This window comes from Daucus carota, chromosome 6 (genome assembly GCF_001625215.2).
Source record: "Daucus carota subsp. sativus chromosome 6, DH1 v3.0, whole genome shotgun sequence".
Lineage (NCBI taxonomy): Eukaryota > Viridiplantae > Streptophyta > Magnoliopsida > Apiales > Apiaceae > Daucus > Daucus carota.
Genome location: NC_030386.2, coordinates 27,748,520 through 27,761,972, shown reverse-complemented (window position 1 = coordinate 27,761,972; position 13,453 = coordinate 27,748,520). Strand labels below are relative to the sequence as shown.

Here is a 13,453-nt window from a genome sequence, read left to right as displayed (position 1 = left end):
ATGATTTTACACTAAAATTCTGAAATAAGATTTTATATCGGGCTTTCTATGATAAAATCATCACAAAAAGATCTTCAACCTAGTTTTCATAAAAAAATATATTAGAAATTATTATATGTTGATCCTAACCTAAACTAAAAATATTACTATTAACTCTTTTCACAACATTTTCGTAACAAGAGTTTACTACATGTGAACTTTCCGGCTTTCCATGCTAAACTGGCCATAGAAATTACTTGTATTTTTTATTATGAGGGTATTAAAAAGAACTTAAAATTTTAAACAACAGATTACCATGAATAACAAATTTCTACCAATTTAAAACAAAATATTATCATAAATACTTTAATTAATAACTGGACGAGTGTAGCCGTTTTGATCGGGTATAAATAGACAAGCTTGCATCAGTAAATACAAATTTGATCGTTAATTATACTCATCATCTCTCTAGCTCCTCTGCAAACACCATGGCTGAATCAACTTCAACGAGTGCAATCGCCGCAACTGCTCCTATCTCCACACCTTCGCCTGTTGACCTAGTTGACTCTTCATCCATCTCCGATCTCACTCAGTCCTTCAATTTCTCTTCCGGGAACCCTAGAATTGAAGAGACTAGAGGCATCATGCTTCTTTATCGCCACGACGCCGCTTCATCATCCTTGCCTGTAACCTCTCTCTCTCTCTCTCCCCCCCTCTCTCTATCTATCTCCCTCCCTCCCTCCCTCTCTCTCTCTCTCTCCCCCCCTCTCCCCTCTCCCCTCCCTCCCTCTCTCTCTCTCTCTCTCTCTCTCTCTCCCTCCCTCCCTCCCTCCCTCTCTCTCCTCATCGAATTACCGTCTCGTTAATTAATAACTTAATTTAGGGATTAATATGTAATTATTGCTGGTTGATGATTTACGCGGATTCTGCTGCTTATTTTTTTTTATGAATTAATTAGGCTCTTGAAGTGCGTCAACTAAAATGTAGAGTTATTTCGAAAGTTTGATACCGTTTTTTGTTGGAACTTATACCGAATTATAACAAACGCTAGTAATGATTTTCCATATATACATAAAAGTAGGGATGTGGAATGTTCATTGTCTGCCTTCCTGTTTGGTAATTGAAGGAAGAGAACAAATATTGAATTAACGAAACTATCACCCAAAATCAAACCTAGAGAGTAGTGCTCTAGACAGGAATACTATGAAAATAATGCACAATGTTTGAGATTTTGAATTGAATTGAGTTCTGATTTTTTTTTCTGACGTGATCTACCATGGTTGATTTCATCACTTTCTGAAAGTTTCGCCTTGGTCTCTTCTGGACACATCTAAGATGGTTTTAATCTCTTAGGACATAAACTCGGTCTGTGCTTACTGAATTCTATGAATAACAACATTTAATTATATGATGATTAGGCATATAATGGATCGGTATCAGCATGAACAATTGTTGCCATGTGATAATGCTCGAGTATTAATTAGTTGACAATGTGTTCATGAATATTTCTGTTATGCAATCCAGGTTGAAAGGAAACCTCTTGTCTGTGTGCTTGGGGTGCCAAATCACATGACATATGCTGATTTTTGTCAGTTCTGTGGTTCGTTTGTTCAACATATATTGGAAATGCGAATTGTCAGGTCTGAATCTAAATGCAATGTTAATTTGACCAAGAGTGTATATTGGTGGATTTTTGTGTGACCTGGTTACTTTTTTCTTGCATATTAGAAATGATGGGATGGAGGATAAATATAGTGTTCTGATAAGGTTTGATGGGCAAGATTCAACGGATTCTTTCTACAAGCATTTCAATGGAAGACACTTTTCCTCCCTTGAGGTTATTATACTATTTTTCCTCTAAAAAATGCACATATAGGCTTGGAACTAAAACTAAGAAATTAATTGTATGAAGCCAAAAAATTAATAAGAATATTGTGATGCTGCTTGTACTGGTTTTATATGATATTCGTTATTCTGATGCAGGAAGAGGCTTGTCATATGCTTTTTACAGTTGATGTTCAATACACAGGTTCAATAGAACATGCACAGGCTTTACCCGTAAGCTCCACTGAGCAGCCATCTTGTCCGGTTTGTCTTGGTATTATCTTCATAACTTATGTATAAACTATACTAGTATAGTGTATAGCCTAGTAAAGTTTGATACATCTCTTATGTGCGAAGAGCAATAGCAATATGGAATATTGCATGATAATTTCAGAGTGTAATTCGACTTTAATCTCTCTCTTAGTGCAAGTATTGTCCTTAATCTGGAATATATTTGAATGATTTTATCAATATGTGAGTGCTAAAGCTGAAAACATCTTAAAGTGTTTCATTTCTAAAATTTATTTACTATTTTAAGAAGGTAAGTTAACCTTATGGATGCTATTATGTATGAAGATTGTTGTTCTAATAAAGTTTGTAATGTCTTCATTAAGTGTTAGCTTCAAGTATCCCAATCTTATAGAAATTTATTGTCAGAAGTGACAATATGACATTCTTTGTGAACTTTGAAATTTACCCTAAAGGACTGTAGTTTTCATGATACTTTATCACCAAATTAGAGGAGATATAAGGACCTTATTGGTAAATAATGCCTAGAAAGACTCAAATAGAATACAGAAACTTTAAGTTTTTCTCTTTACTTTTTTTTTATTTTTTTTATTTATCAATCTATGAAATAGCTTTTGTTGCACTGTTATGATATTTATTTGCTCTGTTATAATATTAATTATTATATCTTGTGTTTCTTACGTCCTGTAGAAAGGTTGGACCAGGATACGAGTGGGATCCTTACAACTATCTGCAATCATTCTTTCCATTGCTCCTGCATATCTAAATGGACAGATTCTTCTTGTCCGGTAAGAAGATTTTGTTGTTCCTACTTGTTACGTTTTTATATTTAGTTTAAATGCAATCAGCCCTTCAGTAGGGCTTAAGCTTCAATATACAAGTTGTTACAGAGTTTACCAACTCTTAGTTCATGAGCATGAGAGCTGTATGAGTTAGTAGGTGACTTCAAATTAGCAATATTTGCTACACTATTATCCTGCATCCCTTGCTTCCTTAATTTGTTATTCTGCATCATTAAGGAGCCTTATTCTTCCATTTTTTTATTAAATTCCACACAACATATATGTAATCAAGCTTCTAGTTTTATGGTAAGTATATGCATTGAATTGGTTCATTCTTGTTATTGCAGGTATGTCGATACTGTCAGCAGCAGCCTGAAAATTCGAAATGTTTTATCTGTCAAACATCGGAGAATGTATGGATATGTGTTATTTGTGGTTTTGTAGGTTGCGGAAGGTATTTAGCATAAGCCATTTACCTCTTATTATCAAGTTATAATATTTGAAAGTCCTTCATAAATATAAAAGCATGAATATTGTCACTTACTAGTTAATGCAAAAACATGGACACTTCTATTTTTTATTTCTGATGAGTAACTATGGACTAGGCAGGTACAAAGAAGGGCATGCTATAAGACACTGGAAAGAAACACAACACTGTTACTCACTTGAATTGGAAACCCAACGTGTGTGGGACTATGTGGGAGACAACTACGTTCACCGCTTGATACAGTCAAAAACTGATGGAAAGCTGGTCGAGTTGAACCACCGTTGTGTACATGGTGATGATGGTTGTGGAATTTGTGAATGTGGTTCAGATCCTGCTTTTGAGGAGGCTCAATTAAACAGCAAAGTTGAAGCTGTACAATCCATTTTTTCCTTTCATCAATATATATTATGCCCAAAATTAGCCCTGTGGCTTTTTTGTTTCTAGGGCCATTTAATTTCTCAAACTTAAACTGTAATTCTTTTGTTATGTGCCAGATCGTAAATGAGTATCAGGAGCTGCTGACTACCCAGCTTGAGAATCAAAAGATGGTAAGTTTGTTTCTCCATTTCTGTTGTATGCTGTAGCACAACCTGCCTGAGCTTGAGAATTTACTCGATGTTGCTAATTATTGAAGTTTTTACTTTTTTGAAGAATTAAGCTTCCTGAAATTAGACTTTAGGTTTATATTTATAGTAAATATCCCTACAACTATTAGTTAGGCAGCTGAGGCTGATGGTTTTTTTGGTCAATATTATTAACTGCCATATGTTTTGATTAATAGTATTTTGAGTCTCTGCTAAAGGAATTCGAAGAATCAGAAACTTCCGAAGTTGAGAAAGCTTCAAATCAGAGTTTAAAACTACAAAAAATGCAAGCCAAGCGGGACAAAGTTATTGAAGAGAAGAAGTTTCAGGAGGATGTGAGTTTTATTCTCTCCCTTGGGCTTGGTATTTGTAATATCCCTGTTTTAATAATAATACAAGTAATAATTAAATTTGCAATTTAAAAGTGTAAATTTTTGTCTAGTTGGGTATGATTTATGTTCAGGGAATCTTCATACTATTATTGGATATGCAATATATTATGTCTTAACGTAATCATTACTAGCTGTAATACAAATACCTTACGAATTTTTGTTATTTTCAACAGAAATAATTTGAGGGGATGAAAAGTTTCTCTCTGTTTTGTTATATGAGGAGTCCCCCCAAAAGAACAAGAGTTTTAGAAGTGATTTACTGCTTATGATAATATTTTATTTAAGGAATTTGTATTCAATTGTCTGTGTAAATTTTGAAACACCTCAATTTATGATTATATTCTAAATACGCTTATGTTTAGTATTCTTTATTCGCTACTGCTGTAGTATTTTTTTCTTTCACCAAATCAGATCACTCCTGCTTCCAGTCACCAGTGCATATACAGAGTGTTTTGGTCCTACTATATATCACTTTATTGATTATGTTGGTTGGTGTGTGTGTGTGTATGCGCAAATGATCAAATAGAAACCAAAATTAAAACAAAAACTAGAAACTAATTTAAGCTCTTATATCAATCTAATCTAATGGGCCCCTGGACATATGTATAGCAAAGTTTGTCGAAATGAAGGTAGTTTATGGTCGGCATTGGATGCCCCCCCACACCCCTAGACCTGCCTCTGGCCATCGGTTATAGTGGTATTTGAAATTTTTGTTAAAGGGACCTTAATTAAAACGTAGGTAAACTACTGTTTCGTTCATTAGACGTACTGTCTGATATTGGAATTCACTCTAAGTTATATGATGCAAAACTAAGCCCAATATTTGAAAATTGTATAATATACATAAATGTTTATCGTCTGACTCGTTCGTTTGGTTTGTTGCCTGCCGGGCTTTGTGTCTTATTGTGTTGAACTTTTTAGGTTTTCATGATTGGTTTGTATATTTTCAGTTTTGTTTTATTTAATGCCATACTCTGGTTTTTGAATTAAAAATTGTTTTGTTGGAGTTGATATATTGAATATAATACAAAGAAGTTCAATCTTACTATATTATTTCTGGTTGGTGAACTGTGATATTCTTGGTGGAAACTTAATAGCTATTTTCCTTATCACTTGTAGATCAATTTACATCTTTTGAGCAACAAGGCGATCTGGCAGGAAAAGATATTAGAAGCTGAAGCAAGGTAGTGACTAGATCCACATATTTGCTATATTGAAAGTTTGACAGATACAATTAGCTTTCTTGCACATAAAAAGAATGAGCTTTTAATGTCTTTTCTGTTGTGTGCACAGACATTCACTTTTACACTACATTATGAATAACCGGAAATATATTGAATTATACATAAATTGTTACAGGTGTCACTTAGTTTGGATTTTTATACATAGGCTAATATTAATATCAATAAAAAAGAAAATACAAGGTATAATGGAGGAATAACCACCACCACTATCTGAGTATCAGACCTAAGACTGGACCGGTAGATAAAAAGAACACCAAGACCACTGACTGCTGCAATACTAGACCAATTACTGCAACAGTTAACAGGTACAGGACTAACCACATAATGTAAGAACAGGACACATGACAATACTAGATAAGAGAATGTAAACAGTGCTAGGATAGGCACCAGGGAACATTGATTATGCATAAATTACTCCGCTTAATTTACAAATAGGAACTAGAAATATGAGACTTGATGGTCTCATACTTCACAGCTATTTTTGAGAACATCTATCCCTGTCTATAATTTTTGCATCTCCAACTTCTCAACTTCACCCAACAACGTATCCGTATTCAACACTCTCATGAATTTAAGATACTTTAATATGATTACACCCAAATATTATCATCCTCGATACGATTACATTTGTCTCTCCCCTACCTGGCATATTGTTCCCTTATTTTTTTTCTCTTGTTCATTTGAAGGAAGAAAACTACTGACCAGGACGACAAGATAGAGGAATTGGAAGAGCAGGTATTTGTTTTTCTTCTTGATTACTTGATCTTAGACTGCTTAATTCATACTAGCTTATAACCCGTGCATGTGACTTATAATATTTGTTATTTTATCACATATATTATGATATTACTTTTGTTGTGAATATAAAATTGTCTTAGAGTGATATGTGTTTTTTAATTGAAATAAATTTCTAAATAATTAGTAAACGTGTTGGGGTTGATAAATTATTATTGGGTGTGTTAAATATTTTTTTTAATTAACATGTTTGAATAAGCTCTTATTAGTTAAGCCCTTTAAAAAATGGGTATTTATTAAAAATACCACTTTTAAAATTTTTTTGTTGCAATTTTACCATCTTCTAAAAATAATCATGAAAATACCTTATGCAACCGAAATTTTAATGTCAACTATATACTTGAGGATGACCATTTAGTGAAATGGACCAAGCGGGAGTTTAAATAAGTTACGATTATGATAAAAAGGTCCATTATAATATGTTATAAATAAAAGAGGCATGTGGACCAAATATCCCGTCAAAAAGCTATTAAAATTATAATAAGAAGACCTATTAGAATATATTATAAATTAAAAAGGCCTGTAGGCCAAAACACCGACCAACAAAACTTTTAATGTTCCGTCTTTAATAGTATTAATAGTGTAGATAACAGTGTACTTAATTCTGCAGCTCATGAAGTTAATGTTGGCCCTGGAGGATGCAAATGCTCAAAACGATCACCTGTCAGCATCAAAACAAGTCAAGGTGGGAGGTGAATTGCCCGAGATTTCTTCAAATAAAACTAGTAAAAGGAGCCATAAGAACAATGCACAAAGAAGTGGCTAAACTTGAAGGTCTGGTGTTGTAGACTTGTACATCAAAGGTGTGTTGGCTCAATTTAATAGGACAAGGCGGGGGTACCTGAAATTTTTGATGAATAGAAGTTGAAGAATTTTGAAGAAGAAATACAAATCTATACTAAAATATAATAAGCGAACATAGGGATAATTGTAGTCGTCATTTTGTTACATATTTTTGGTAATTCCTGAATTATCATTTTCTTTGTATTATGTTAATAATCAAATAGGAAAAAATAAATCCAAGACAAATAATTCTAAGACAAACAAGAAGTTACCATGAAATAATAGGTCCTCGCAACCTGCTCTTTTCCGTTTCTAGCCTGTTCCAAATGAACAGCCGAAAACATTGAAAAAAAGTAGTAGAAAGGCGCCAGCAATGCGCTTACAGCCAAGAAGCAATAAGTATACTGAGGTCGCACCGCCTACTTGCATCTATATATAACTTGCTCCAGCTACAGAGTTGATTGTTAGTGATTCAGAGCGTGCATTTTGATATCCCCATCAGCCATGACGGTCTGTTTCACCACCTTGTCTCTCTGCTTGATTTTAGTTTCACTTTCCCTATGCAGTGAAGCTCACGAGTCTCTTGTATCATCCACAACTTCTGGTTTACGCCTAGATCTCATCCACCGCGACTTCTCCCCACTGTCACCATTTTATAATCCGTTAGCCACCCATTCTGAACGCTTAGAAAATGTTATTCGTCGTTCAAATTCACGTCTTGCTCGTCATTTCAAACCCAAGTGCATAAGCCCGTCTAAATCACCATGTTTAATTGAATCCACTCTTCGACAAGTTGAGGGTGACTACCTGATGAAACTGCTTATCGGTACTCCACCAGTTGAAATCCTGGTCACTGCAGATACAGGGAGTGATCTAACCTGGATACAATGCAAGCCTTGTAAGAGATGTTTCCAGCATATCAATCCCCTCTTCAATCAGCGAGCTTCTTCAAGTTACAAGACTCTGAAATGTACATCGAATCAGTGTAAAGCATTCGAAGGCTTCACTGCCAAATGTACTCAAAAGCATAATAGATGTCGGTATAACGTTACATACGGAGATGGATCGTACAGCCATGGTCATCTAGCTACAGAGACACTAACTTTCGGAAAAACTTCAATAGAAAAGTATGTTTTTGGATGCGGACACAATAATCGGGGTTTATTTAGTAACAGTAGTTCGGGGGTCATTGGTCTGGGAAGAGGGGCTCTTTCGATAGTTAGTCAGCTGGAAGAATCGATTCGAGGGAGGTTTTCTTATTGTCTGGTTCCATTCTCTCAAAATGAGACCAGTACAATTCACTTTGGTGAAAATGCCCAAGTTTCGCTTTCCAGGGCAGTTTCGACGCCATTTTTTCACACCCCTTACGAAACTTTACAATTTACATCTTGAAAAGGTTATCGTTGGAAACAAATCTTTCGAGGTTCCGGTGGAGAAACCTGGAGGAAGCGTTCAAAGTGGCAACATAATGCTCGACTCCGGGAGCTCAATGACTTACCTTCCAAAGGGTGAATTCTACGATAGTATTGTTTCCGCGATAAAGGAAGCTATGAGTGAGGTTGAAACCATTGATGATCCAGGAAGGACATTTCACTTTTGTTATAAAACAAAGCCAGATATCAAAGCTCCGAGGATTGGCTTCCAGTTTAAGGATGCTGCAGTACTAGAAATCCCTGAGTCGAATATATTTGTGGAGGTGTCGGATGGGGTGACTTGCTTCACTGTGGCGCCTACTCATTGGCCTTTTCCGCTCCCCATCTTTGGAAGCGCATTGCAGTGGAACTTTGTGGTGTCTTGTGATCTTCGGAAGAAGATGGTTTCGTTTCAGGCTACAGATTGCAGCAAAAAGGTCTAAATTAACTGCACTACTATAAAAATGAATAAAACTTGCATTTTCGAATGAATTTCATCAAAGATGCGCCTTTTCATATACTTATGTTTTTTTTTTTGCCAAATAAATACAGGAGATTTCATTAATCAACTGACGATACAACTAGGTGGAAAAACAAAATAATTTGTTTTCTGACTGTTTAACAAGTAGAATTATAAAAATTCTTGAATCTAAGAATGAAATCAAAGACATCCAAATCAATTCAAATTGCACCGACATCCCTGAAAACAGCAGTATCATAATTGACCGTAACACATAAGAACCATTGATACTTGATATCCCAGTGTTCAGAATTCCCAATTGTATAATCGAGATTGAAAAAACTTCACCCAGCTATCTAGTTGCCGGATACCAGCTATAGACATGCCGTGGATGGAATACTTCAAAAAATGAACAATATTCTGTTGTGAAAGGTAAACTCTTGTAATAATCCACACCGATCCAGCTTTGATACGGACTTTCCGAATCTTCCAAGACATCAATTGAATCACCCTCAAAGGACCAAAATAACATACCAAAACATACTAAAACATGCGACACACTCCAAAAGGAGAGACACAAACCACTTCAAAAGAAGAGACATAAAAACACTCAAAGAGTGAATGCAAGATTCACACCCAAAAATGAAGATTATTGAAAGAAAAATGAAAAAGAAAACAATAGGTAGGAGAAAATGGATCTTCTAATATGATTATGATTATTTAGATGAGTAGAGGGGAAGGAGAAGAGGAAACGACCGATGAAAAGAGAGAAAGCACAGAAACGGGGTCGACTCTCATTCAAACCCCCTCCAAATGCTGCCATCAGTGTATAGAAATATGAACTGAACTCAAAATATGATTTCATTTCGGACAATAATTAGCATCTTGTATGATACTGTGAATCACCAAATAACAAGATATACGAATATTTTATAATAGTATGTTCATTCTTAAATTACTTTTTATCCGCGCTTTTTGACAAAATAATTATTATAAATATTAAATATTATATAAATGACTTATTGACCAACATGTTTTTGTAACTCTTATTAATCGGAATGCATTTCATCCTAAAATAAATAAGAGCCCATATATAATCAATAGTATTATTTTTCTTACAAATGAAAAAATATAATTTGAAATTAATAAAAATAAAAATATTTATTATTTTTACTATCTATTTACTTGGAAAGAAATAATTGTAAAACTATATCTTTACGAAAAAGGTAATCAATCGTTAATACATTCAATAAAACTCCAATAATACATTTCTAATGCAAAAAATAACATTATCATTTTATTTAAATTTATATGACATATATCATCATTTCGTAATCTATTTCTTGTCAGGCATTTGTAATCTTTCTGTTAGGCAAGACTTGTAAGATTTTACCGTATATTATGGTTTATTTAGTATTTTAATATCATTTTTCGTTCATTCAATATTAGGGGTGTGCATGGTGCGGTTTGGTGCGGTTCCGGACATTAACCGTTACCAAACCGATGAATGCGGTTCGGTTCGGTTAATCATCATTAACCGTAACCGCACCAACTAAAACGGTTTTTCGGTTGCGGTTAACCATTAGTCGGTTGCGGTTTTTTTTCGGTTTTTCCACCATTATTTGCTACTCTTTTTTTTTTTGTGCATAATGATTTTTTTAAAAAAATATAAAATTTTCATTATGTTCGGTTACTATTTACTATTGTTTCTATATGAGGATATAGGAAACATTACATACTTTCATCTAAAAAACCTTAATACACAATAAAAACTAAAACATACATATTTTGACAAGAAATTAGATGATGTCAAGTCAATAAAATTACCCAAAATCAACTAATCATGAAATTCAAATAAAAAGTTTTCAAAAAGTACATAAATAAAAAAAGTAGAATAGGTTTCATAATAAAATTTGATCAGCAGATGAACAACTGAAATATTTCTGCTTTGTGGCAAATCACAATTGCCCCAGTTTTTGATCAAGCGCTACTCCAAATACTTGGGTGCCTGGTTATTTAAGTGACTCAGCAAATATGCAAGTATGGAAGAAGAACCTTCATATAAAATTAGATGTGAAATTTAAAAATGACTAAAGTGCTTTATTACTATTATTAATATATATATATATATATATATATATATATATATATATTTCGGTTCGGTTAATTTCGGTGCGGTTTTAGCATAAAACCGAAAATAAAACCGCACCACTAATTTCGGTTTTTTATTTCGGTTATTTTCGGTTTTATTTGCGGTTTGGTTTTTTTCGATGTGGTTTTGCGGTTTTTTTAGGTTTTTTTTGCGGTTTCAGTTTTTCATGCTCGCCCCTATTCAATACATTTGCCTTGAATGTTTCATCAGGGTGGAACATGTATTTCGATAAAGATTAAAATTTTAACTGATCCGCCTTTATAGTATCACATTTCACAGTCAAAGCTCATAGTCCTGATCACTGCTACTTCTCCGTTGAGCTATCATTTTTAACGTAACAACTTCCCCAACTCATTATCTATCTTAACAACTTCACACATTTGAATTATCACCCTTATACTAATCCATCTATATATTCATCATTCCTCACTAGCTTTCACCACTGCCTGCATTTTTTATTTTCACATTTACAATTTAACAAAATCTCGAAAATGCTTAAGGTTGCAGGACCATCGCAGATGCTGGTGATCACTGGCTTAGGGGTGAATGACATTCATCTCGCGAAGAAGAAATGGATTTTTCCGGGCCAGAAATGCATCAGAGTTGATATTTCCCCTGTTAACTACACTTTTGATGTTCAAGCAATGAGTGCTGAGAAGCTTCCTTTTGTTCTGCCTGCTGTTTTCACCATTGGTCCGCGTGCCTGTGATGACGCTAGTCTTTTGAGGTACGCGAAGCTGGTGTCGGCTCATGACAAGCTGTCGAATCATGTGAAGGAGCTTGTGATGGGAGTGATTGAGGGGGAGACTCGGGTTCTTGCTGCTTCGATGACAATGGAGGAGATTTTTAAGGGGACTAAGCAGTTTAAGCAGGAGGTTTTTGATAAGGTGCAGCTGGAATTGGATCAATTTGGGCTGCATATTTATAATGCTAATGTGAAGCAGCTTGTGGATGTTCCGGGGTATGAGTACTTTTCTTATTTAGGCCAGAAGACGCAGATGGAGGCGGCTAATCAGGCTAAGATTGATGTGTCTGAGGCCAAGATGAAGGGTGCCATTGGAGCTAAGGAACGAGAGGGGCTGACGCTGCAGAATGCAGCAAAGATTGATGCAGAATCAAAGATTATGTCGACGAGGAGGCAAGGAGAAGGGAATAAGGAGGAGATCAGGGTGAAGACGGAGGTGCAGATTTATAAGAATCAGAGGGATGCAGAGGTGGAGCAAGCCAATGCTGAGTTGGCAAAGCAAAAGGCGGTGTGGTCTCAGGCTGCTAAGGTGGCACAGGTTGAGGCAGATAAGGCTGTTTTGATAAGGGAAGCAACTCTGCAGATGGAGGTGGAGAAGAAGAATGCTTTAACTAGGACTGAGAGACTCAGGGCTCAAGATCTCAGTAAGGCCAATGTTGATTATGACATACAGGTGACTAAATCCACTGTCATGATTTCTTCGTTTACAAATTTGCAATTTACATGAAATCTTGCCGTTTACAAAGATGTTTGCTTTGTTTTCTTTTATATAGGTGCAAGAGGCGAATGCAGAGCTGTATAAAAAACAGAAAGCGGCTGAAGCAATTCTGTTTGAGCAGCAAAAAACTGCTGAAGCACAGAGAGCAAGTGCAGATGCAGACCTATATGCTCGTCAACGAGCAGCAGAGGCGGATCTCTATTCAAAAATGAAAGAAGCTGAAGGAATGGCAGCAGTGGCCGAAGCACAAGGATTCTACCTTGGAAACCTCCTCAAACAAGTTGGTGGGAACTACTCTGCTCTTAGAGATTACTTGATGATCCATGGAGGCACCTTCAAGGACATTGCCAAGCTTAATGCTGAGGCAGTTCGCGGGATGCAGCCAAAGATTAATATATGGACAGGGGCTAGTGGTAATGGTATTGCTGAGGGCGGTTCCAGCAGCGGATCTGGTGGTGCAATGAAAGAGATAGCTGGTTTGTATGGGATGCTACCTCCGCTGCTTGAGACGGTTAATGATCAGACTGGGATGCTTCCACCGACTTGGTTAGGCACTTTGCCATCTGATTCCAGTAAAGTTACCAAGGCCTAAATTGATTACATTGGTTTGGACAATAAGAATATGTCTAGGATTATGGTAATAAGTATTTAGTTCTTTCGCCTAGTATTAGTTTGGTTCATAGAAGTTGCAGAAACTTTGATTCCGCATTGTTTTCTATCTTCCATTTGAGTGATTCTTTCTTTAGTAGCATGACATTTTATTATTTTATTACTAGACTGTCCAGTGTTTTTTAATCCTTTGCTTACGCAGTTTCTATTTGCTTCTTGAAGAGCATCTCCAAGAGAC

At 35.4% G+C, this 13,453-nt stretch overlaps 3 protein-coding genes across 4 annotated transcripts; all 3 read left to right on the top strand.

Annotated features, from left to right (window-relative positions):
- The first annotated feature begins 403 nt into the window (after positions 1–403).
- Positions 404–7,326, top strand: LOC108224732 (BRAP2 RING ZnF UBP domain-containing protein 2). 2 transcript variants are annotated; one of them, XM_017399443.2, is made up of 12 exons: positions 404–665; positions 1,504–1,619; positions 1,708–1,816; positions 1,963–2,077; positions 2,743–2,840; positions 3,182–3,288; positions 3,444–3,693; positions 3,816–3,869; positions 4,124–4,240; positions 5,417–5,481; positions 6,228–6,276; positions 6,947–7,326. In XM_017399443.2, exons 1-12 carry the CDS (start codon positions 468–470, stop codon positions 7,100–7,102), a joined length of 1,434 nt encoding a protein of 477 aa, XP_017254932.1. In that variant the 5' UTR covers positions 404–467; the 3' UTR covers positions 7,103–7,326. The 2 variants fall into 2 exon arrangements, with proteins under 2 accessions (XP_017254932.1, XP_017254931.1); XM_017399442.2 differs by having other exon boundaries at positions 4,103–4,240.
- Positions 7,327–7,623: 297 nt separating this feature from the next.
- On the top strand, positions 7,624–8,974 carry LOC108226188 (aspartic proteinase CDR1-like). The gene is made up of 2 exons (XM_064080166.1): positions 7,624–8,410; positions 8,454–8,974. The coding sequence occupies exons 1-2, from the start codon at positions 7,624–7,626 to the stop codon at positions 8,972–8,974; spliced, it is 1,308 nt and encodes a 435-aa protein (XP_063936236.1).
- A 2,561-nt stretch (positions 8,975–11,535) lies between these two features.
- On the top strand, positions 11,536–13,399 carry LOC108226788 (flotillin-like protein 4). The gene is made up of 2 exons (XM_017401783.2): positions 11,536–12,561; positions 12,662–13,399. The coding sequence occupies exons 1-2, from the start codon at positions 11,635–11,637 to the stop codon at positions 13,196–13,198; spliced, it is 1,464 nt and encodes a 487-aa protein (XP_017257272.1). The 5' UTR covers positions 11,536–11,634; the 3' UTR covers positions 13,199–13,399.
- The last annotated feature ends 54 nt before the right edge of the window (positions 13,400–13,453 follow it).